The following is a 24,917-nucleotide window of genomic DNA, read 5'->3' on the forward strand; positions in this document are numbered from 1 at the left end:
ACCTAGAGAGCCCAGAGAGGTATCACCTTTCTTATATCCTCTTAGAGCCACGGTGTTAATGATAACTTGTGCACAACATCCGAAGCAGCAGCAGCAGCATCAACAGATACTTTGTTTAACCTGACACCATTGCCTTTCAGACTAAATTGCTGACTCAGTACGTACTGAACCTGGCCAAGTACGACCAGAATTACGACATCCGGGATCGGGCACGGTTCATCCGTCAGCTCATCGTCCCGACGGAGAAAACGGGAGCCCTGAGCAAGTACGCCAAAAAGATATTCCTGGCTCAGAAGCCTGCGCCGGTGTTGGAGTCGCCGTTCAAAGGTACGAGGCAACGGTCGTCGGCGACTGACTCTCTGTGTTCTCTGAGTTTTAGGAGGGGGTGTGCGTGTTATCATCTGGACAATCCAGTTGTTTTCGGGAAGACGTGTTTTAATCTAGTTGTTCAGAATGTCCTTCGAGTCAGACGAGTATTCATAGCCGACACGTCGCCGCCCAGAGGATGCGCGACACCGCCAGCCATTCAGAATCCTCTTCCAGAAGACGTCCATCCTGAAGCGGCGTGTTCATCATCATCTTCCACAAGGCGGCTCTCCACACTACCATTAATCTACCGATTATAAAAAACTTGTTTTTTATTACCCCAACATTTTGGGGTGTATCTTTCTCTCTGGAGGGCCCTTGAATCCGAAGAAGATGGTGAAATATCAATGTATAGATGTGATAGCGAGCATACACTTTGAACTTCTTTGGACTATAGGGTCTCTTTATCGGATGGTAGCAATAAATATTGATGTTTCTTCTCCCCCGTTGTTATAGAAGTGGAGTTGGATGGTAATAACTATCATGAAGCCTGGTATTTGGGTGTCAAGACACTTGTCCCGGATGGCCCTGCCACATTGTGATGTGTGTCCAATTCACTTACCCAGAGTTTGGTTTTTCATTTTGCCGATGATGATGAGAGGTGGAAATTATCCCAAAATTCTAAAAAAGATTCTAAACCATCCTTAAAAATGTGAAAATCTGACTTTTTGTTACCCGACTCACCCCTAGCGCATTGCCGTTTTCAGACCGTGATCACTACCAGCTGGGCTCGCTGTCCCACATCCTGAACCTGAAGGCCACGGGCTATCAGGAGCTGCCCAATTGGCCCGAGACGGCACCGGACCCCTCCGTGAGGAACGTGGAGGTAACGTCACGTCGAAAACAACAGCTTGGCGAGCGGGTTATCGTTTGAGTTGTTAAATAATAATATTGATAGAAGCTTAGGACATTTGTTGACACAATCTTTCTTACAGCGCAAGGCTATCACAAAGGAAGGCGCTGCTGCTGCTGCTGCTGTGTTTCACAGACACAGTCTGCAGTAGTTTCACAGTAGGGGCGAGGTTGCTGTGTGCACGATCCCGATTGAGTGATGTGCAGGTACACAATGGCTCTCTCTTTTTATACGACGTCACGGCATTTTTAACGTCCCCTGTGAAGCAGATAGCACTTAAAATTGTACAGTAAAACACACCATGCAGTATTAACCTGGGCGGCCTGGCGGATTTAGAAGCAGGAACCTCTGAAAAAAATCGATAAAACTCGCTACGGCCGGGCCAGGTCACCGCCCCAGCGAAATGGATCAATAGACTTAAAAAAAATTGACAATTAACAAAGCTGCTGGCTTGGAAAAATTGTAACCACAAATAGGGGAAGTGCCTAAATAGCTTGGTGATATGACCTTGTGGGATACATTGGTTCATGAGCACATGTGTGATTCAATGCCTTGTGCGGAGTGGGGAGTGGTAGCGGGAGTGCAGCAGTTAGCGTGCTGCGCTATGAACCCGGCGACCTGAGTTCGATTCCCGCTTACGGCCAATACCAGTCACGATTATCTGAACTGGTCCCCCTGGGCATTCCCTAGGTTGATTCAGCCTCAAGTAAGTACCTGCTGTGGTGTATAAACATCGCCACTGGGGATACAAAGGCGCTCGGGCATGGTGCTGGCCACCCACCCCCTCGTGTGCCCTACCGGCCTTCATACCCCAGCAGTCTGTTCCAGGCGACACATGGGGGGGTCTTTGTTTTGTGGATGGTTCTCCGTCGTAATCAACGATGACATCCCATTCCATGTGCTCTGTGTGCTCTCGGATTCTTGTCATATTCACGGCGTAGGAGTCGGGCGTTGTCCTTCGGGTTTGTTCCTGTCATGTGGGTTCTCATAGGAACCGTGTAGTCCAATTATGGGCCTGCAGACCCCATAATATTCTATCCCTCCGGCCTCTCCTATTGATGTGCTATGAAACAGGGGCCATTGCTCAAAACGTCGCTTGTATATCTCTTTTCCTCCAAGAGCCACGGTGTTATGAACGAATATATGTTGCATTCTTTAGTTTTCCTACTTGTTCTTGTGCACCATTGTAGCAGCAATCGCCAAGTAATTCGATAACATTCTGGGCATTCCACACTCAGTGGGCAGCATTGGCGAGAGGTGAACCCGTGATCGTGCCACCGCTATCGGGGCCTCTGCTGTCCGCTCACCATCTGCGCGTTGCACAAATCGAACGTGGAACCACTCGTAATATTTCGGCAACGCTCGCGTTTGAGAACGCGCGTGGATACTTTGCTGCAGGTTTGAGTCTCCGAAAATGGCAACTGTGGCTGGATTTTGTGCGCAGGTTCCCGAGTGGTCTAAAGCATCAACGAAGGAGAAGAAGAAGGAAAAGAAGGAAAAGTCGTTCTACTCGGAGTCGGAGTCTGAGGCTACGGAATCAGCCGACACCAGTGAGCAAAACAAAATGCGAACGTCTCCACGCGTTGTGTGTATGCTGAACTTCTTTTGCACCATACGTAGCCGACCGTGCTATTCGGAGGTGCGGGTGAGCGGGAGGAGACACTCCGGCCTGACACTGACTTGACGTTTGGAGACGGGTGCCCCGAACGTGGCACGGCAGGTTGTCGTCCTACAGCAGCCTCGATCGTCGTGGGTTGTGCATCCCCGGTGGGAAACGCCCGCGTTGTTTGTTGTGCGCAGGTGAGGATTCGGAGAGCGAGTCCGGTAGCGGATCTGGCAGCGGCTCCAGCAGCGAGGAAGGGGAAAGCAACGAGTCTGAGTCCGAGTCCGATAAGGAAGACGCCAAGACCATCAAGGTCAAGGCACACCACACTGACAGGTCTGTATTGCATGCATCTCTTCAGTTGTGCATTTGAACGGTGAATTGCATTTGACTTGTGTGTACGTGTGTTGAACTTATTTCGCACCGTACGTAGCCAACCGAGCTAATCGGAGGTGCGGGGGAAGGACGACAAACTAAACACTCAAACATTTGGTCTGCGGGTTCTGTCGTCGTCATCCAGATAGCTGGAGCTATGCACTTTTAGATTTAAATTGAAAAGTCATTTCTTTAGAACTACATTATTTGTTTAGTTTGTTGTTAATCCCCCGTGATGAATTGAAGGTTGATGGGGTCGCAGGTCCAGAAAGGTTGGGAACTGCTGCTCTAGACTTTGGATCCAGAGCTCGTAATGAAGCCTTAGATAGAAAAAAACAAGTCCAGGTTTTCAATCTAATTCACGTATTGCGTTTCCATGCCACTTATAATGACGATACAAATGTTTAACATTTTCTTTCGGGGGTTCTACATTTTCTGATATCATGCTTGAATGTGCACCTTGTAGTGACAAAAGTGAAGAGGAAACAAAGAAAGTTGCCGGTAAAACGGACGATTCTTCAGAAGAGAGTTCATCAGAAGAAAGTTCCTCCGAGATTTCGTCAAAAAGCGATTCCGAATCGGACGAAGCCCCCGTCAAACCGGAGAAGAAGCAGGTACGGCGACGCTGAGGGGTGGCAGGGCAGCGCCGTGGCAACACGTGGGGTCCTCCCACTGCTTTGCTCGCGTTTCCTGGAGGTTCTCCAGTTTCCTCCCAAAGCTGAAACAACAAGATGCAATGTACCTGGTGTGGGGCAAACATCACAATGGCCGATGAATGACTCTATGGGGATTACACAAAGTAACATTGCCCTCCCCTCTACTGTGAAACCGGTGCAGACGACACCGTCCCTTTCTGATAGCCGTGCGCTATTAGAATGGCGCCCACACTAAATGCACGAAGTTATCAAAGTGTTGCGAACACGTGAACGAGCACGGGACGTCGTGGGGTGATGTGTGTGTGTGTGTGTGCGCACACAGGCCGAAGTGAAGAAAGTGAAGAAGCGAAGTGGCTCGTCGAAGCAGGAGGTGTCGCTGCTGGACCTGGACGACTGTAAGCAGACTTTCGCCCCCGTTTTGCTCTCACGACGTGAATGATCGTCCCACAATCGTAGCCCTGCGCGGGACGTTATGGAAAATCTAAAAAAAATAAAAATAATTCCCCGCATCGAAGCTCCCGGGTGGGGTTCAAATTCACGTGTTGACAAAAGTCAGTTTTGGCGGCAACATTGCCAGCATCTGGCAAAAAAAAAAACTGACGTCAAATTATCGCCTCTCCCCTGCCACTCGCAGACATCACCTGACGCTGGATCTCTTGGGCTGATGGGTTTTGTCTATGTGATTAATATGTTTCTATATCTAAATCCGCTCAGGCCTCCCGTATACCATGTGGCTGCCGTGTGGCCACCCCCCACTCTAAACCGCTTACCACGACCCCCTGCCCCCACCTCCGAAAACGGATGCTGCCCCTCTGTGCAGCAACATCGAGGCCCTTTGCTGCTATTTTTCCCATTACTCTTACATCGTTTTCCTCTTATTTTCCATTCTCTCTCTTCCTTGTTCCTTGTTATTTTTCCACGCGTTATATCCCTGTCTGTACCCCCCTTCCCAATGTGTGCCACGGGTAAATAATGAAAGTTGTATTGTTACTCATCTTTCCAATGGGGGTGACTCTTAATCACATTAACTACGACCGTACCGTTGGGGGTGGCGTTTAACCACGTTCACAACCTCCGTACCATTGTTTGGTGGCGTTTAATCACATTAACTATGAGCGGTACCCTTGGGGGTGGCATTTAACCACATTCACAACCACCGTACCATTGTTGGGTGGCATTTAACCACATTCACAACCTCCGTACCATTGTTGGATGGCGTTTAATCACATTAACTATGAGCGGTACCCTTGGGGGTGGCATTTAACCACATTCACAACCTCCGTACCATTGTTGGGTGGCGTTTAACCACATTCACAACATCCGTGCTTTTGTTGGATGGAGTTTAATCACATTAACTATGAGCGGTACTGTTGGGGGTGGCGTTTAACCACATTCACAACCACCGTACTATTGTTTGGTGGTGTTTAACCACATTCACAACCACCGTAATGCCTGTTGCCGTTCCGCAGTCGGCACGAGTCCCTCTGAGCCGGCGACTCCGGTCAGCCTCCTGCCCACGCACCTCGCCACTGACCTGCAGGGCCTGAGCATGGCCGAGAACTCGCCAACGATCGACGTGAGCTCGCTCGGACATCCGCACGCACAGGGCAGGGGTGGCTGGGGTGGGCCCTGCACCACCAAATGCCCCTTTGGGCCCTCTCAAGTTGGCTCCTCCTTGACGCTGTCCGTCCCCGTGGTGGTGCCTCCTCGACCCCCATGAGATAGCTCCCCCGGCCCCTTGCGTCCAAAAGGAGCCGGACCTGTTCCAAACACTCGGGGATGTGCTCTGGGGTCCTATGTTGATTCGTTTGCCCAAGCATCTGAAGATTCTGCATAAGGCAACCATATACACACGCACAGTGCGCGCAAAATGCGAGGGCCTCTCTGCAGTGACAGACGTGACCGAGATGCGTGTGTTGTTCGCGAGTGGTCGCCCGCCAGAGCTATTTGAAGGTCCTGTGCGACTATTTGGACGGAACCAGAATCTTTGTTTAGACTGGGGGAGGAATCCGATGAGCTATGAAGTTCTTCTTCAGAGATGTCCAGTATGGGCAGGGCAGCAAGGAATCGTTTCCCTTCCTGGTTTTGGCGACTGACCTGTACCACCCCCACCACCACCCCGCGTGGCCCCTGCCGCAGGTGTCCAGCCCCATGTTCGTGCCCAGCAAGTCGCACGAGCTGCTGCACCGGCTGAGCGGGGAGGGGCTGGCCGCCGAGTACCGCTTCCCGCGCCAGGCCTGCATCTACAACGCCAAGATGGTGTCGGTGCAGATCACCTTCACCAACTGCGGCGACGCCACCGTCGAGAGCGTGCACATCGGGGAGACCAAACTGCAGCCGGGCATGAGCATCCACAAGTTCAAGGAGATCGGTGCGGCAACGATAGGGTTCACAAAAAAAATATTGTGACTTGTAGAAACATCGAAACGGACAAATCATTATTTGCGATTGTGAACCCTGTTTAAACTTTACTATTTCAATTTTACCAGGTAAGGCCCACTGAGCTATTTCACTCTTTTTCAGAAACTACCTCACTTAGTATACAGGAGGTCGTGGGTTCGATCCCAACCTGTATATTTTGAGTTTGCGTGTCTCTCTCCCCGTGGTCATGTGAATTATTCTCCGAGTCCTCAAATTTTTCCCTCCACATTTAGAAACGTGCGTTTAGAGTATTTGGTTGCAATTAATTTCTACATGACAAGCCACTTTGTTGAGCTATTATTTGTGGCCAGGTCGCTTCTGAAAAAGAACTGTATAGCTCAGTGGGCCTTAACTGGCAAAATAATTACATTCTTCAAATAGTTTGGCTCATGGCTCAGAGCCAAGCCGTAACGAAGAAGTCGGGGCCTACGTGTTCTTTTTTCAGATGCCCTCCCTCCTGGCGAGACGGTGACTGCTTCTTTGGGCATTGACTTCTGCGACTCCACTCAGCCTGCAAACATTCACCTGTGGTGAGCCAGAACGCCGTGCTACGGCGTCACGGGCACGCATCACGCAGTGCAATGCACAAGATCCACGAGAATCGTGCTAAGGCCAAGATGTAGGGTCCACAGAGATCGTATCATCCGTCTTCTAAATATCGTCATATCGTGATTATCGCTGGTTGTTTTCTTTTTAGTTTTTTGCAATAACATTTACGAGATAATGACAGTTAAAAGTAAAAAATAACAGCTACATTCACTTGAAAAAATAGCAAATGCCTATTTATGCTTTGTAAAACTGTTTTCAGAGTAAGTGACTGTACGATGGTTACGTGACCTCACCGTTGGTTTTATACGCGGTGTAGAATTAGGTGTAACATGTTTACTCTGCCACGCTGCCACCCCATACAATCATGAGTGGCGGGGTGGCGCCTCGCAGCAAGAGAAGGTGCCTGGTTGCCATTCCTGACTCGGGCACCTCTCTGCGTGGAGTTCTTTGTTCTCCACTCCACCCCCCCCTCCATCGCACCCGCCCCCCCTCCATTCTCCATGGGTTTCCTCCCATAGTTTTTGTTTTTTAGTTTTTCAAGAGCCAAGGACACAGTGAGGAATATCAAAGGGAGGGGGGCAAGACGGCACGTTGTTACAAGAGAGCGTCCAATAGTAACGGCGAGTCGCGACACCGCCGTGGTTAGGGAGCGGCCGAGAGCACCTGGGCTCGCCGCCCTGCCATGGCAGGGGCAACCATCAGGGACAAAGTATTCCATAGGGGCAGGGGGGGGGGTCCTCCTATGGTTCAAAATAAAACCACCCATACAATGTCATTGGTATTGGTCAGAACATCCCCATGCTGAAGTATCCCTGCAGATGACTCGGCTGGGAGTTACGGACAGCAACATCATCATCAAGCGCCCCCCCCCTCCTCCTCACTGCCAAAGCTTGTCAGGACCCTCCTGAAAAAGTGTCTTGAGACTCCGCAAAGCTCTGGGGCGTAAACTAGCATCACAATGAAATGTACATTTATGAAAGAAAGTAACACGGTCGTTGTGTTTCATTTCAGTACAAAAAATAAAAAGTTTCCTGTGAGCATCCAGACTCCTGTGGGTGAGCTGCTGCTGCCCGTCACCATGACTGAGAGTGACTTCAAGAAGGAACAAGGTTCACACGTCACTGCTGCTTCTTGCTGCTGCTGCCGAGTCGTGTTTACTCGTTTTGCTTGTAAATTGAAAACGCATTTCTTTAGAGCTGCTCTTTGTGTTTAGTTTGTGGTCTTTCCCCCGCAACTCCGATTCGCACGATTTGCTACGTACAGTGCGAAATACGTTCAACGTACGTCCATACGTATTGTACCGACCGCTGATTTGTGTTTGGAGCGCTTTTTAAAAACCTGATTTTCATAATGAACTGCAGCTCGCTGACCGAGATGCCTAACTGGATCGTTTACTTGGTGCGTATCACCCGCTGTCTTAAAAGGAATAATCTATAAATACGTGACACACGTCAAGATGCATTGCCCATTACATATTTATCGTGTTAAAGCTACACGCATGGTGTTGCTGACGAATGTGAGTTTTTATTATTATTATTATTGGTGCTTGTGCACCACTGCCAACACGTAGCAGTAGCAGAATCGCCAAGTAATCCGCTTTGACGTGGATCGTCACAAACACGCACGATGGCAGAGAAGATGGTACAAAGGATGAAGAGAGCACAGAGAAGGATGGAGAGGCGCATGCTTGGATCTTGACCAAGAGACAGGAAGGAGGAGGGGAACCTGTGGATGAGAGAACGTATGCAAGTTGCAGATAGAAACTAAACGAGCAGGCGTGGGCAAGGCCCATCGCCCCAAGTGTTGACGGCCCGGCGGTGGAGACTAACGACAGAGTCGCAGCCAAAGGAGGAAACGCTCCTGAGAGGCCGATTTAAAAAAATAACAATAGGCTTTACCCCTTCTGGCAATAAAACAGGAGTTGTGTTAAGATGTTAAACACCAGATATAAACCTTTTGCAAGGCATCAAGTCTGCATTAACCACATGCACCTGTGGCCAAACAAGCTTTGTCTTGGAAACTGATTGGCCAACACCAGAGACGGCCTTCTTTACAAGTCATGAAATTGCCTTGTGTGTGCAGGAGCTGTAGGGATGGTCACGTCCCCAGACCGTGTGCGAGATGCAGACACCTTGGAGGCCTTCATCCAGCATTGGATAGATCATGGCTGATTATGAAATAAATTCTATGAAAACCGAGTGTTAAATATTGTGTAAGGTAGTCATCTTGACACTTGGTTCCCATTTTGACGTTGAATTGTACAAGACTGTAACGCTATCATGGTAAATAGTGGTATAATTAAAGTAGCGTAAATAAAAAATTACACTTGTTTAAATATATTCAGTACGAGAGCATTTGTCCTTATTTTATGTTTGTAACGTTCTATTTGTTCTTAATTTGCCTGTTTTTTTCTTTTCCTTCCAGGAAAACTGTCTGGCATGAATGAGACTTCCGCGAAGGTTGAGATGCCGGCTCACAACTTAACGAGCCAAGTTATTCGCCAGAAAGTGGCGTCTGTCGCGAATGTGGGCAGCGTGCCTTCGGGACAGAACAACCTACACAGGTGCGTGCGCTGCCGTGACACACTGCACCTCGCAACCAATCGCGACGCTTCGTCGTTCCGTGCTTTCTGCATTACACGACTCGCTTTCTCCCCCGGTGTTTCAAAGCACGTGACCCAAAACCATTTGTTTTCCACTCGTTTACCCAGGAATTTAATCTCAAGGCTCCTTTTCAGGAGGGTCCTGGCCAAGTTGTATGCAGTCGAGGGGCGACGTAATGCCAATTGAGTAATTTACAGGGAATGTTTCAGCATTGAGATGTTTGACCAATACCTGTTGCATTGTGTATACGGTAAAAACTCGTTATTTGGTAATTGGGAATAATTCTGCACGGCTGCACTTTGGGTATTTATACGGTGTACTAGTAATTCGCCATGAGTCGAATCTCCGTACCGAATGGTCCATTTCGGCGTAGCACGCAGAGTGACGCCGCACACCACGACCGAAGCAATGACTCGGTCGAGTGGCGGCGTGCGTGGTGAGCGTTGGTGCAGACCCCTTGTTGCTTTGGACTTTACCTTGTGTGTGTACTCTGTGCAAGCCAACTCTCTCGGCAGTGTCGTCTCCACCTACATCAAGAAGTAGTAGAAAGGGACCGAAGTATCCAAAGATTTGAATGTAATTGATGCAGGTGTGTCAATGCGTATGGTGTGTGAAGAGTTTTGAAAACAAATATGGGGCAAGGGACACTGGGGGGGGAGTACCATTGTACATAATTTGGAATATTGGATAATTCGGCAAGGCCAGAGCCCTATATGTGTCGAATTAACAAGGGTTTCTTGTATATTTTATTTTATTTTCCGGACCTCATTCCCAATAGAACTCTTTTGTAATACCGGGAATGCATTGTCGTGTGGAAGAGGAGCGACTTGTACTCCGGTCGTTCAGAATCATCTTGCGGAAGGCTGTTCTCGGTGGCGATACGTGACCAGTCAGGAGGACACGGGGCAAAAGGACACGGGGCAAAATAATGCGGCGGTGTTCCGATGTGTTGCAGATTTGCTGCCAAGACGGTGAGCTCCTCCAGCCTGCTGCTTGTGACTGTGGACATGAAGTCCGAGGGGGTAGCTCAGCTCTCCGTCAACTGTGAAAAAATGGTCGTCAGCTCCATGCTGTTTCAGGAGCTGAAGCAAGTGCTGTCCGAGCCATAACCGCGTCAACCCATATCAACTACCAAATCTCCCGGTGATGGGCAATTCTCAATCGGCTATCTACATCCGGTCCACGTTATTTAAGTATGAACATTTTGTTGTCAATTTGAACTTCACGAAATCAATTTTAAAATTCACTTAAGTTATGTAAAACCAAATATATAAAACAACGCCATTGAAAGTTTAAAGTGGCTAAGTGGCGTGTTTTAGGGTTGCGATCGCGCTAAGCTCGCGGGAAATTCCCCCCAGGGCTTCAGGGGTGAATGAATACGATCGGTCAGTCGGGTGCAGCTCGTTCGCCTTTGCTAGTTGGGTAAAACTATCGACCAGAATGAAGTATTTCTCCACGCTTAAATCCATGTCATCGTCAGTCCACAGCTGGATGAATGCCTCCCCAACTTTGTCCCCATCTCTCGCGGTTCTTCTGCGCTGTAACAGTTCGCCTCGCAGCTGCAACGCACGAGCCAAGCGCGTGGCTCCGTCTCCTCGGTGGACGTCCCCTCAGATCCATTCCATTACTTGGTCCCCGTGTCGTCGTTTTTGGCCATGGGCCATCTTTCCTGCTAGCAATGACGTCCTGCCAAAGCCCACTTGGTTTTCACATCTTGAACGTGGTGCTTAACTAATCGACGCGTTCCTCTTGTCTCTCAATGTGCATCTCTCCGTGCTCCTTTTGTCTACTCTTGAGCTTTTGTTCCATTTTTATTGTTCATCAGCTCGTTTGTTTCTAAACCACGTGCTCCAGCAGGCGGTACCCGCTGAGTGAACACGTTCGTCCAGAGGCCACATTGCTCAGTTACCTTTCAACATCAAGTCCATCCAAATTCACTCCAGCTTACTCTCATCCACCCTTCATCATTTTAATTCCAGTCCATCTTCAAAAGCTGTCTTGGTTACAAATGCTCATCCATGTTTTCCACATCTCTTCAGTCATATTAACTGGAAATAATAATACATTTTACATTGATAGGATAAGCATAAGATGTAATTTGTATTTATTTTGCAAGTTTAAGCAATGTATTGGGCATAACAGGTAATCCTTATAGTCATTGATACAATATTACCAAGAAAAAAATATTCTGTAAGTTATTTCAGATAGTTTGAATTTTACCAGAAAGCTAATTAAGAAAAATTAATTTAAATTGTACAGTCCATAGGTGTTGCCAATGTATGGCTGGACACTTCTGCTCTCTAAAACTTTTTCAGATTGGAAACCGTTATGGTCTTAAAACACGTGTTTTTGCGCACGAGTGAATTTATAGAAATGTTTCCCCCGCCGATAATCCGGGAAACCCTTACGTATGTTACGTAGATAAATCTTGAGAGGTCAATATGCTGTTGTGCCACTTGTACATGCCGCTGTGGGGGTGGACGGTCCAGGAGAAAAGTCATTGACGACAAGTCAAAGCAATGTTCTGCTCAAATGAGCATTGAGGCATTTGTGCTCACCTGTTTACATCCCTGCTGAACCAGTGGCGGAAATTCCACATTACCTGTAGTGGCGGCGAGTCTCTCCATAGGACAACTACTGTTGACTGGCCCATCAAGTGGCACTCATTTTATCGACACTGGAGGGTAATGGGCCGAGTCCGTCCCCCCAACCAGAATTGTAACTCTCGCAGCCTTGCAATGGCGAGGAGCTCTCCCTCCCGCTGAGCCACCACCTCGCCAGGTGAGCGAGCCACTGGTTCGGGGTAATGAGCCGCAGGATGGCATCGTTCTCTATGAAGCTCTCCCGCGTGCCGTCGAATATCTCCAAGCTGAGTCGAGCCTCACCGCAGGAAGTAGACACCACGGACCCAACGGTTTACCCGACAAAACTGCCGTTGCACGTGCTACATGCGGCAGTGGAAATGGGCCTTGGCTTAAAGTCTACGCGCTCATTGTGTTTCTTGGTTCTCAAGATTTTCTGAGCGTGGAGCATTCCGCAGTGTCTTGCTCCAGCACGTCTCGTTTTGAACACTGCAGGTCGGTCGCGATGAGCCCCGGGCAGACCTTTTCACAGACGTTCAGCATTTGGCAGACAGGTCGAGAGGTCCAAGCGGCCGCCCTCCTTGAGGTCTCTCCCGAGTCTAAAAACTGCATCGGCAGGACTCGATGTCGGCGGCACCAAGCGCATGTCCCGTCCTTGCCTAGGAGCCGCTCAAGCTGACCGTGAAGGTTGTGGCATTGTGAAGGCCAATTGTTGTACCCAGTATGGGGGTCCTCACCCCAGCTCGACGACGACGGAGCCACCAAACCTTTACGTTGGTACAACACGCGCGCAGAGCACCGCAGTACAACACGCGCGTTTCGGTAGACCCTTGTATCCCGATTGAAGGTTTCCCAGGTAGGGCCGCGCGCTGTCGCGGGCATCTTTAGCAGTGCGGGATGGACTCTGCAGATGCCACCCCGCAGCAGCAGCAGCAGCGCGTGGCGAAGGCTTGAGACTAGAAATGCCCAACTCGTGGCCCCAACCCACAAAACCACACTCGGGGGATTGCTGCAATGGGAAAACTGTCCTCAGTGCAAACTTTATTGGGTAAATCCATTCGCACGTTCATCCAGACTTGTTCGTCCTCGTTTCCATCGTCGTGTTCATTTTGGCGAGTTTGATGCCCTCCACGTTAGTTGCAATAGCTTTCGAGATTGCCCATCGCTGCCGAGTTTGCTGGGTGCGATGAACCGTCAACTTTTGTATATGGCCATTTGAAATGATGCTGCAGCCTCTGCACATAAATTATACATTTACCGTACATTCCTCTCCTTGGTTGATAATCATGTATGCAAATAGTTGTAGGCAGTGTTAATTGTGTTCACATTAGTGACGAAACTATTCATCGGCGAAGTGGACGAAAATCATGGAGAGCGACGGTGACCGCCCACCACAGACCAAAGTGCGACTTGCCGTGACGAGTCTGAACCCAGATTATTCAGTACGAGGAAGTCCAAACATGGCGAAATATTTTCCGAGTTCACTATTTGATCGACCTGGTTGATGGGGGGCGAGATCTGACACTTAAATCAACGTTCACGAACCAAGAGTGGACTAAATTGTTTTTTGCAAATGAGAACGACTTATGACTAAATTCCACAGGTTTGTCAGGTACGGGGCTAAGATTACGAAAGTAATTGGGGACGATATTAACACTGCTTGTAGAGTTTCCCCCTTTCCGTAGTTTGTTACTTTTCCAATGTGATGTAATCTTGTGATTTCAAACCCTGCATGCAAGTTAATAAAATGTACACAAAAAGTGGTCGCTTTGTTCACTTTGGGAATGTCACCGTTTTGATATTCCTGTCGCTGCTTTGTGTCAATGTTGAATTAAAGAGTTTGGAAATGTCCATCCAGTAAATATGACATTGAAGCATGCCAGAAGTAAACCTTCCCATGCAATGCTTGATAAAATGAGCACGAGTGAAAAGCCATGGGTACTAACAATTCAACATTTCTGGCAATGGCCCTCTTCTCATCGTGGAGGCCAGAGGCTGAGTCAATGACAAGGTGCGCAATGGAGTCCTTAAAGCATAGTGCAGTCTCAAACTATTCAATCTTTGGCCTTGCATAATGGGCCAGGATATTTTGTACCACCAGAGATGGGCGACACTATTGTATGACATGTTTTTTCACAAATCACTTTTTGCATTTTAAAGAAGCTGATACAACTCAAGTTGCAGCACCTCCAATTAGCACGGTTGGCTAAGTGCAGTGCGAGTTCAACATACTTGGGTCGTCCCATGGTGTCATGGTCATGGATTCGTACAGCAGGCATATAGATCCCACATCGTTTACCAGGTGGTGATGCACGCCTGAAAAGCTGCAGCAGAGATGATTGGTGGATCACAAATGGGAAACTCATTTCAGAGACGGGACAGCAAAAATGTTGACTCCACCTGCTCCATCTGTAGTGGATAGTGTTGTCCCCCCCCCCCCCCCCCTGGCCCTTGTGGATTCTCTCCAGATGCTCCAGTTTCCTCGAAAATGCAAACTCACGAATTGGCTCAAAACACCTTTGGGGGGGGATGGCAGAACTGTTGACGCCAGCTCACCATCCAGCTCCCTTTCCACTTGATCACGGTTCCTTGCGTTTCCGTCGTTCTATTTTCTCCAAGAATGAATATTGCGTGGCAGCACGCCGTCTTTACACCGCCGCAGTTGCCAAGAAACGACGCAAGCACAACAACATATCCACTATCAAAGACTTTATTGAGGCTGTGTGGGTACAAAGTGCCAATGCTGACACTTTCTGGGTCCCCTTGTTGCAGGCCGAGCATCAATCCTTCCGCAGTGGTCTGAGGAAGCATTGCCACACCAGGCCCACCACCCACGTCTCGGCCAGGCCTCGCATGGTTGTGCGCCTCCACATTTAATGCTGCTTCCTACGGAATGAGCAGCCTGCAAACACAAACAAAGCAGTGCTTAAAAAGACGTTCATTTAAAAAGACGTTCACAAACAGGCACACACTTTGGCAGGCACAGTCTATAGGTTTCCATTAAAGTTCTGGTAACGTACAGCATTATTAATTATCAAAGGAATTCAGAAAAGCGTGGAATCGAATTTGCGCTTAATCTAATCAATAGTGAAATCAAACAGCATTTGCATGCAGCTATTTCATTGTTCATTACAGGCATTTAAACAAATGTAATGCTACTCAATTGTCACATTCAAGGTCTAAACAGTCATCTGTTCATACAAGTTTGAATATTGCCACCAGAATTCTTCCTACATATCAACGACACCAGAACACGCAGCTTGTCACCAAGATTTCAAACGTAATGCGTGCTGAGCTATGGGTAACATGAGGTTGGAATGCTCCATAGTGCACAAAAGAAGCTTGGGAGAGCCAGATACAAGCTTGGAATGACATCAAGATGTGAAACACGCCTTACAGGGCCACGCAGGTTAGGTGGGTTTGAGTAGAACAGGAGTTGGCAACCAAAACAAGAGGCATGTTTTTTTTATTCGGAAAAAAAACGATTTCAAGAGCCGCAATGCATGTGAATACAAGGTGGCGGTCCTTAATAAATAACCGTCACGGAGCAGTCCTTGAGCCGCAGGCTGCCGAAGCCCCGGGGTAGAAGATCGCTAACAGGGCGACGACAACCAAAGGAGCGAACACGCTCGAGTGGGCATCCACCGCAGATACGGAGGATGCTCGTGGATTGCTATAGGCAGGAATGACTCGGGATTGATCATGGTTGACGATGCTGTTGTGCTCACCCTCTGTCAGACGGGCCTTGCCGCCTGTGGGCTGGCAGAGTACGGTGGAGCAGCCGACGCACAGAACCACGGTCTGTGCATGGCTGAACACCGTTGTGATCTTGTAGCAGCCTGTTTTTCACAACACGCGTGACAAGAGTGGACATGTCACATCAATCGTAACTCGTTAAACACGAATAATAAAATGCTATTATAAAGAAAACGTACGATTACGATACCCAACACCTCACCCTAAGCCTTAAGACCATAACCCAAAACCTCTTAACCCTACATGAAAACCAAAGCCCTCTAATATTTAATCAACAAAACCCAAGATCTGCATTTGGATGGAAATCTGGACTGTGCTTGGAACAATAACGTGCATGGGGACAGTCGAGCCAGAGATTTAGTTTCTTTCTTCACAATACTAGTCCTAGGATGGGAATTGTTTCTTTTTCAGTTAAGGACCTCCACAAAATTAACTGAATAAAAACACAATTGGCTTATACAACAGAGCGCCCGGTTTACAACCTGTGCTCCCCAAGGCCATGCGAAATTATCTGTGAACTGCTGAAATATTTTTCCCCCATAAAACACCTTATATACTTTTACTGCATAATAGGTCAACAGCTGTACGCGGGTCGAGAAATGTCGAGTACCACTGGCATGCAGAGGTGTTCATGAGACAAGAGTACCACTCGTGGTGCAGCAATGGCTGAGTGCACTTTGCTGTGAGCCCAGCTACCTGCTGCATTCAATACCTCGCCACAGCTAACAGTGGACAAGAGGTGTACAAGCCAGTCTTGAACCACCAGAGACCCCCCCCCCCCTCCTTCACCAATCTACACTACAATGAAGCATGGCCAAATAAACCCAAATACCAACATGAATTTGAGGGGGGGGGGGAGCTTAAACCAAGTGGATTGACAAGACTATTTATTACTCCGATCTATACGTCTCTGGAGTACCACGCCATGCGGCTGTCAACAATAAACCAGGTGTCTGCAGGCAGTAGCTGATGCGAGAGGTACAAAAACGTAAGTTTTAGTAGTTGTGCTGTACAGCTCTCCAATGTGTTCAGGTTGTACCATGCATTCAACAATTTCTCCACGATATCATTTTCGGGCCTTACAAATGGATAATCCCTCATGTGGCTGCAAGCCACATTCAATTAACTCGCATGCTGTAGTTTCCTCACCCCTGCCCTAAACGTGAAAACATTCAGCTGCCCGTAGTTCCTGAAAGCGGCTCCCAGCAAGTGGAGCGAAACGTCGTTCGTTACGCCGAACAAAACCGCGGTACATCCCGAACGCACAGCGACGAGCTGATGCAAGGTGTGGTTGCACGCATTTACCCACCCGGGCATTTCACATCCATAAAGTAAGAGTTGGGGCTCTGCACAAGTCGCTTCTTCTTGTGACACCTCCTCTCCGCTTCGAGGGAAGGGTGAAGCAAGTCCTTTGCGAGCTGAGAAACACAAGCGGCAGGTGAGAGACGTGGCCACAACACAACCACGTGCGTCACGGCTATGGCGGGGCCTCGCCGCTACGTCGTCTACACGATGTCGCTTCACTCAACGCACACTCAGAAAATACTACACCAACTTGACAAACGGGCAGCAACGCATTGAGGCGGGTGACCAACCCCCAATTCCCACGTGGCGTGGGGGAAGCATTCAACTATCAATGTGGGCTGACAAAGGCGGCCGTGTACCCGCACACAGCAAAACAGTAAATGTTAACATACAGCCACACACTTGCTTGTAAGATTTTAACACCTGTGGGTTAAATCATACTAAGTTATTTCGTTGACGTCATAAACCTCATTGGAATCTCTTGTAAAGAATTCAATAATAGAATCATTAAAATTGCCGGTCAAAACTATTTTCACTACGCTTGTTAACCGAGGAAAGGATAGCCGAGCAGTAATCTCAGGAGAAAGGCGGTTTTGATTGTACATCACTACGCGTCTCGCCTCTTAGCAATTCATGCGGAATGAGCCCCATCTCATGTCGCCTCATCTCATGTAGCCCCATCTCATGTAGCCCCATCTCATGTCGCCCCATCTCATGTCGCTCCATCTCATGTAGCCCCATCTCATGTAGCTCCATCTCATGTAGCCCCATCTCATGTAGCCCCATCTCATGTAGCCCCATCTCATGTAGCCCCATCTCATGTAGCCCCATCTCATGTAGCCCCATCTCATGTAGCCCCATCTCATGTAGCCCCATCTCATGTAGCCCCATCTCATGTAGCCCCATCTCATGTAGCCCCATCTCATGTAGCCCCATCTCATGTAGCCCCATCTCATGTCACCCCATCTCATGTAGCCCCATCTCATGTAGCCCCATCTCATGTAGCCCCATCTCATGTAGCCCCATCTCATGTAGCCTCATCTCATGTAGCCCCATCTCATGTAGCCCCATCTCATGTAGCCCCATCTCATGTAGCCCCATCTCATGTAGCCCCATCTCATGTAGCCCCATCTCATGTAGCTCCATCTCATGTAGCCTCATCTCATGTAGCCCCATCTCATGTAGCCCCATCTCATGTAGCCCCATCTCATGTCGCCTCATCTCATGTAGCTCCATCTCATGTAGCCCCATCTCATGTAGCCTCATCTCATGTCGCCCCATCTCATGTAGCCTCATCTCATGTAGCCTCATCTCATGTAGCCTCATCTCATGTAGCTCCATCTCATGTAGCTCCATCTCATGTAGCCTCATCTCATGTAGCCCCATCTCATGTAGCCCCATCTCATGTAGCCCCATCTCATGTAGCCCCATCTCATGTCGCTCCATCTCATGTAGCCCCATCTCATGTCGCCCCATCTCATGTAGCTCCATCTCATGAAGTTCGCTCGCCCCATGCGAGGTCCCGCCTGCGAAGCACTGTGCACAAGGGCCGCGGTGGCCAGCAGTGTGTTATAGAGTCCGCTGTGAGCATCTCACGTCTAACGCCGTCACACGTCTGTCCTCCCTGCCTTAAACACGCGCTGACCAACGGGGACGCGTGTTGGAGCAACTCGCAAAGGCGAGGCCCTCATCCAGCAGTGGATTGACAAAAGACGTCCATGCGCCATGAGGCTCGACATCAGCCCTGACCAATCCACTGCTCGATGCGAGGCCTCACCAGAGTTGCGCGATGCAACAAATCTAAGGAGCACGCGCCGCACGAGGGAGCAGACTCCACCGCTCCGTCTCCTCGTGAGACGCCACCATAACTATCGAATTATCTTTCTCTAATTCACGCGGCAGCAGCAGCCGCCTCCTCCTCCTCCTGCCCATTCATTCCAATGGCGGCCTAGTCGCCATCAACAGCCCGGGCTCGCCTAGGCCCCGTGGGCCTGGGGGCGACGCGGAGCTCAAATAAAACCGCGGCGGACGGCCGAGTCGACCGCCGCGGCTCGGCGAGCTCTCGGGGTCGCCCGGCATCGACTCGCGCGGTCCGAGGCGTCGCGAGGGGAGCGGAGGACGCGGCGCGGGGACACCGCGAGGCCGCGCCGCTACTCACAGGCATCGCGACTCCACGGGCGCGCAGGGGGAAGAGGGAGGGGCCCCACCGCGCATGCGCACACGCCCTGGACGGGTTTCCCGAAGTGAGCTGCAGGGGACGGGGTGGGCGGGGGGAAAGAGGCGTTAATGGTGCACGTGGGATGCGTCACACCAGGCGTCGTGAACGTGACATTGATTATCGATGCCGCCTATCGATTTGTTCGTTACACGCCTATTGAACGTGCAAGTGAGGGGATTAACCGTTGCTTCAATCGCTACCCCCCGCGAGAGGCTTTTACTCATTTCCTGGAATCGACGTGTCGTCACATCCGTGGTAAACACGTGCAGCTGCGGGCCGCGGGCGGTGCAGGTTCCGGGCCCCACGGAGCGGGGCACGGGCTGCTCGTGGGGGCCGCACGGGCACCACGTGGCCGCAGCAGCAGCTGCCATTGCCGTGGCACAGCGAGCGAGTGTGGCACTTGCTGGCACCTGCTGGGTGCGCCCCGCGTCTCTGAGCCCAAACTACAACAACCCGCGGCGTCGTCGTCAACATTTACCTGCACGAACACACTGCCCGTGCGCAAACAGCGCGGGGCTGTGTTGGCAGTCGCGTAGTTTAGCACCGACGCAGAACAAAGTCTCTTGCCCTCGACTGCCATTACGCGATTCGTCGTGGCCACGGGTTGCCAACCAAACTTAGACAAAAAGTGAAAATGTTTTCGAACTTTGTTAGAAAAAAAATACTTTTAAGAGCCGCAATTCCCCCTGAACACGAGACGCGGGTTTCCGACCCCTGTTCATGATGTTGCAAGCAATGCCCCTTATTGTCCTTAATGTCATTTAAACATTTTTAATGCAATGCGCTTATACGAGGCACATCTTCATGCTCCCCGCTTTGGCCATGCAGCACTGGACCGGCGCGGTGAAGTATGGTCATACGAGCTCTCGTATGACCATACGTAAAGAGGCCCCTCATCCAGCAGTGGATTGACAGAAGGCGCTCTACACATGGACTGTATATGCCGACTCGTTATTGTGCTTGGTTAAATAAAGGATGGCTCACGAGACGGGAGGTGTTGCACTGCCTTGCCACGCAGTGACACCGTTTACGAGGCGGTTAAAGGTCTGTTCTAGATTAGAAGTTTTCGTGACTGCAAGGATTCATACTCTCTGGGTTTTTCGGTAAAGTCCCGTAGCTAAAGATGTTAAATAAATTCAATCACGACGTTTCGGGCGCAACACAAGTGTCCTTCTTCAGGTAGGGACAACTGAGCGAAAGCACAACCGCTTAAGCGATGTGCTTTAAGTGATGTCGTGATTTAATTTATTTTAATTTTTTACCTACGGAACTTTACCGAAAAAACCAAAGAGTATAAAGGTTTGTTGTTGATCAACAGAACTCGACCCCCACCCCCTGGATCTGCTGCCATCACTGCCTCGTGTTTGACAGGCGGCGGCTTTCGTGGTTGGGCTTCATCCAGCAGTAGATAGACGATGGCTGATGATGGCAACGACGTCGGGGTCAAACCGACGCCTCGAAGTTGACCTTCCACACATTGCGGCGACATACATGTGCAGCCATGTCTCGCAGCGTGCTCACTCGCACGTGGCCTAACACCACGAGGCATTGACACACACGAGGAACAGCGGAACACGATGAAGATGGCACAGAAGACACTGACACGCAATGACACCAGATATTGACACACACAAGACACGCGAGCTTGTGACGTGCCACCACGCCCACCACTACAACACGCGGCAAGTGATAAACAGTTCCCCGCTGTTACATCAAATGGAGGTGAAAATAATAAACGAATGCTGCTGCTGCTGCGTTGAGTGGTGCAGAAATGAGACAACCTACACCACTCGCGTCGACAACATCGTGGCTTTCAGAAGCGGCGCTTTCAGATGCGCTTCTGTGGCCGTCTGGAACGCTCTCCCTTCCGTAATTGGGAAGCCACTTTAAAATCATCATCATGTAGATTGACAAACTCATTGCTTTAGAACTGACTTTTAACCTCCGATTCGTGCGGTTGGCTACGTACGGTGCTAAAAAAGTTCAACATTCTGTACAAGCACCGTAGCACGTTATATATTTATTTAAAGTGTTGTTTAAGATTTTAATCACATTAACTGACGGCGTTTGGCAGCGGTGCGCAACGTCGACTTGTCTTTACGTTCTTTGTACAGCAGCGCCCGTCCGTCAATCCACTGCTGGATGAGGGCCCCATCACCCCGTTGGCACCGAACGCGAGGGGGGAGGAGAGTTACATAACATAACTTCCCCACGCTCAAAGTGACAACGCTCTTCACAACACAGTCGTCAATAATCAACCCACGCTGGTCGGTGAAAGCCGGGCGCATAGAATGACAGTACAACAATGGGTGTTGCTTCACAGTCGTCGTTGTTGTTCACGTCGGCACTACCCAGCAGCCTGAGCACGACGAGGTGTGTTTGCTTTATTTGCTTTGCGTGGCGTTTTACCAGCCACGCAACTGGCTCGAGTTTATCACGGCCACAGAGGCTGCGTCTGTAGACACGGAATTGTCACAGGAACGCTGAACACGTGAGCACAATTTCCAAAACAGAGTAACATATGTGCGTGGTGCACGCGGTGCTATCATAAAAAGTTTTGTTTTAATCGCGATTGCTGGGACATGCCCAGACACGCAGTGCCCGACACACGCACGCGTAGGTGCAACAAGGCATCTTAGTCGTCGACGTGCAGTTCAACATCTCAACAACAAAACAACAACAACAACCTCACCCCAAGCTGCTGCTGCTAACGACGACGACGACAGCAACGCGTGTGGCGCTTTGCTCGTGAGTTTGTTGCGGGACTCGACGCGCTCAGAGCTGTTTCCAGACCGCAGCCTGGAGGATGCAGTGGGCGGGTGACGTCACCACTCAGCAGGGGGGGCGAGACGCAGGCCCCGCCCCCCCAGTGCCCCGCCCCCCCCCCGCGCCCCCCCGCTACCCCCCGTGCCCCGCCCCCCCAGTGCCCCGCCCCCCCCCAGTGCCCCGCCAGTACCCCGCCCCCCCAGTGCCCCGCCCCCCAGTGCCCCCCCCCCAGTTCTTGTGATGCAGGCGTGGGGGTGCGAGTGATTGGGGGGGTGCGAGTGAGTGGGGGGGGGGGGTGCGAGTGCGTGGGGGTGCGAGTGATTGGGGGGGTGCGAGTGAGTGGGGGGGGGTGCGAGTGAGTGGGGGGGTGCGAGTGAGTGGGGGGGGGTGCGAGTGAGTGGGGGGGGGTGCGAGTTAGTGGGGGGGGGTGCGAGTGAGTGGGGGGGGGGTGCGAGTGGGTGGGGGGGTGCGAGTGAGTGGGGGGGGTGCGAGTGAGTGGGGAGTGCGAGTGGGTGGGGGGTGCGAGTGAGTGGGGGGGGTGCGAGTGGGTGGGGGGGGTGCGAGTGGGTGGGGGGGGTGCGAGTGAGTGGGGGGTGCGAGTGAGTGGGGGGGGTGCGAGTGAGTGGGGGGGGTGCGAGTGGGTGGGGGGGGTGCGAGTGAGTGGGGAGTGCGAGTGGGTGGGGGGTGCGAGTGAGTGGGGGGGGTGCGAGTGGGTGGGGGGGGTGCGAGTGGGTGGGGGGGGGTGCGAGTGAGTGGGGGGTGCGAGTGAGTGGGGGGGTGCGAGTGAGTGGGGGGGTGCGAGTGGGTGGGGGGTGCGAGTGAGTGGGGGGTGCGAGTGAGTGGGGGGTGCGAGTGAGTGGGGGGGGTGCGAGTGAGTGGGGGGTGCGAGTGAGTGGGGGGTGCGAGTGTGTGGGGGGGGGGTGCGAGTGGGTGGGGGGTGCGAGTGAGTGGGGGGGTGCGAGTGAGTGGGGGGGGGTGCGAGTGGGTGGGGGGGGTGCGAGTGGGTGGGGGGTGCGAGTGGGTGGGGGGTGCGAGTGAGTGGGGGGGGGTGCGAGTGGGTGGGGGGGTGCGAGTGAGTGGGGGGTGCGAGTGAGTGGGGGGGGGTGCGAGGGAGTGGGGGGGGTGCGAGTGGGTGGGGGGTGCGAGTGAGTGGGGGGGGTGCGAGTGAGTGGGGGGGGTGCGAGGTGAGTGGGGGGTGCGAGTGAGTGGGGGGGGGTGGGTGCGAGGTGAGTGGGGGGTGCGAGTGAGTGGGGGGTGCGAGTGGGTGGGGGGGGGTGCGAGTGAGTGGGGGGTGCGAGTGAGTGGGGGGTGCGAGTGAGTGGGGGGGGGTGCGAGTGAGTGGGGGGGGGGTGCGAGTGGGTGGGGGGGTGCGAGTGAGTGGGGGGGGTGCGAGTTGAGTGGGGAGTGCGAGTGGGTGGGTGGTGCGAGTGAGTGGGGGGGGTGCGAGTGGGTGGGGGGGGTGGGTGGGGGGGGTGCGAGTGAGTGGGGGGTGCGAGTGAGTGGGGGGGGTGCGAGTGAGTGGGGGGGGTGCGAGTGGGTGGGGGGGTGCGAGTGAGTGGGGAGTGCGAGTGGGTGGGGGGTGCGAGTGAGTGGGGGGGGTGCGAGTGGGTGGGGGGGGTGCGAGTGGGTGGGGGGGGTGCGAGTGAGTGGGGGGTGCGAGTGAGTGGGGGGGGGTGCGAGTGAGTGGGGGGGGTGCGAGTGGGTGGGGGGTGCGAGTGAGTGGGGGGTGCGAGTGAGTGGGGGGTGTGAGTGAGTGGGGGGGGTGCGAGTGAGTGGGGGGTGCGAGTGAGTGGGGGGTGCGAGTGTGTGGGGGGGGGTGCGAGTGGGTGGGGGGTGCGAGTGAGTGGGGGGGTGCGAGTGAGTGGGGGGGGGTGCGAGTGGGTGGGGGGGGTGCGAGTGGGTGGGGGGTGCGAGTGGGTGGGGGGTGCGAGTGAGTGGGGGGGGGTGCGAGTGGGTGGGGGGGGTGCGAGTGAGTGGGGGGTGCGAGTGAGTGGGGGGGGTGCGAGGGAGTGGGGGAGGTGCGAGTGGGTGGGGGGTGCGAGTGAGTGGGGGGGGTGCGAGTGAGTGGGGGGGGTGCGAGTGAGTGGGGGGTGCGAGTGAGTGGGGGGGGGGGGGGTGCGAGTGAGTGGGGGGTGCGAGTGAGTGGGGGGTGCGAGTGGGTGGGGGGGGGTGCGAGTGAGTGGGGGGTGCGAGTGAGTGGGGGGTGCGAGTGAGTGGGGGGTGCGAGTGAGTGGGGGGTGTTGTATATGTTGGTTATCAAAATTTGTTATGTTGTATGCGTGCGTGGGTGAAATTATTATGTTGTATATGTGGGTTATGAATATTCAGTGAAAATAATAATAATTAAATGAAATTTGGCCAAATGTGTAATTATCCGGAAATATGTTAATTTATGTAATTATGCACATTTTAATTATGCCAATTCGAGAGGTAATCGTATTAATTATGCGAGTGGGTGTAATTATGATAATGCAAGTCGTTATGATAACCAGACCCCGCCTCGGTGATGAGGGTGGGTTATCGATCGGAATAAGGCAATTAATCGTATGCAGTTATGCAGGTGTGGTGTAAGTATGCAAGATTAACTTAGATTAACTCGGCATCGTTGTCTAGGTTCGTCTCATTCTCGCTTTAACATTCCCAGAGTGTGTATTCGTGGTTATATTTTAGGTCCCCGGTTCACCCCGTTATCGCTTTAACATTTACTGAGTATGTATTAGTGTGTTTATTAAGGTCACCAAGTTCAGATCTCAACGCAGAAGCAGATCTTATGCATAGATTTCAGGAAAGAATCACACAACCACTTCTGTATTGATCAATTTATTACTAATTCAACCTTAACTATGATATAGTATGCGAACTCT

General features: G+C 51.5%; 2 protein-coding genes across 2 annotated transcripts in view; one reads left to right on the forward strand and one right to left on the reverse strand.

Moving 5' to 3' along the window:
- LOC133355054 (AP-3 complex subunit beta-2-like) overlaps positions 1–13,771 on the forward strand; it is a 33,441-nt gene extending 19,670 nt beyond the window's left edge. Inside the window, exons 17-28 of the mRNA XM_061572314.1 lie at positions 141–327; positions 1,074–1,192; positions 2,664–2,769; positions 3,020–3,158; positions 3,664–3,811; positions 4,176–4,248; positions 5,323–5,429; positions 5,993–6,224; positions 6,720–6,804; positions 7,835–7,932; positions 9,248–9,386; positions 10,382–13,771. Coding sequence (XP_061428298.1) covers positions 141–327; positions 1,074–1,192; positions 2,664–2,769; positions 3,020–3,158; positions 3,664–3,811; positions 4,176–4,248; positions 5,323–5,429; positions 5,993–6,224; positions 6,720–6,804; positions 7,835–7,932; positions 9,248–9,386; positions 10,382–10,535 — 1,587 coding nt within the window. The 3' untranslated portion in view covers positions 10,536–13,771. The remainder of the gene's footprint in view (positions 1–140; positions 328–1,073; positions 1,193–2,663; positions 2,770–3,019; positions 3,159–3,663; positions 3,812–4,175; positions 4,249–5,322; positions 5,430–5,992; positions 6,225–6,719; positions 6,805–7,834; positions 7,933–9,247; positions 9,387–10,381) is intronic.
- Positions 13,772–14,702: 931 nt separating this feature from the next.
- On the reverse strand, positions 14,703–22,135 carry LOC133355105 (small ribosomal subunit protein eS27-like). The gene is made up of 5 exons (XM_061572405.1): positions 21,980–22,135; positions 19,228–19,317; positions 17,074–17,182; positions 15,737–15,847; positions 14,703–14,910 (listed from the first exon to the last, which is right to left on the reverse strand). The coding sequence occupies exons 2-5, from the start codon at positions 19,231–19,233 to the stop codon at positions 14,882–14,884; spliced, it is 255 nt and encodes an 84-aa protein (XP_061428389.1). The 5' UTR covers positions 19,234–19,317; positions 21,980–22,135; the 3' UTR covers positions 14,703–14,881.
- Between the last annotated feature and the right edge of the window lie 2,782 nt (positions 22,136–24,917).

The sequence above is a fragment of the Lethenteron reissneri genome, chromosome 50, assembly GCF_015708825.2.
Source record: "Lethenteron reissneri isolate LAM-NWPU_2019-01 chromosome 50, ASM1570882v1, whole genome shotgun sequence".
In the NCBI taxonomy this organism is placed as follows: Eukaryota; Metazoa; Chordata; class Hyperoartia; order Petromyzontiformes; family Petromyzontidae; genus Lethenteron; species Lethenteron reissneri.

What these genes read in the sequence shown, in the direction of transcription:
- LOC133355105 (XM_061572405.1), bottom strand. An exon ending in TATGGATGTGAAATGCCCGG is followed by an intron (nt 15,848 to 17,073) that starts GTGGGTAAATGC and finishes TGTGAAAAACAG; the next exon opens with GCTGCTACAAGATCACAACG. An exon ending in CAAGGCCCGTCTGACAGAGG is followed by an intron (nt 14,911 to 15,736) that starts GTGAGCACAACA and finishes TTGTGTTTGCAG; the next exon opens with GCTGCTCATTCCGTAGGAAG.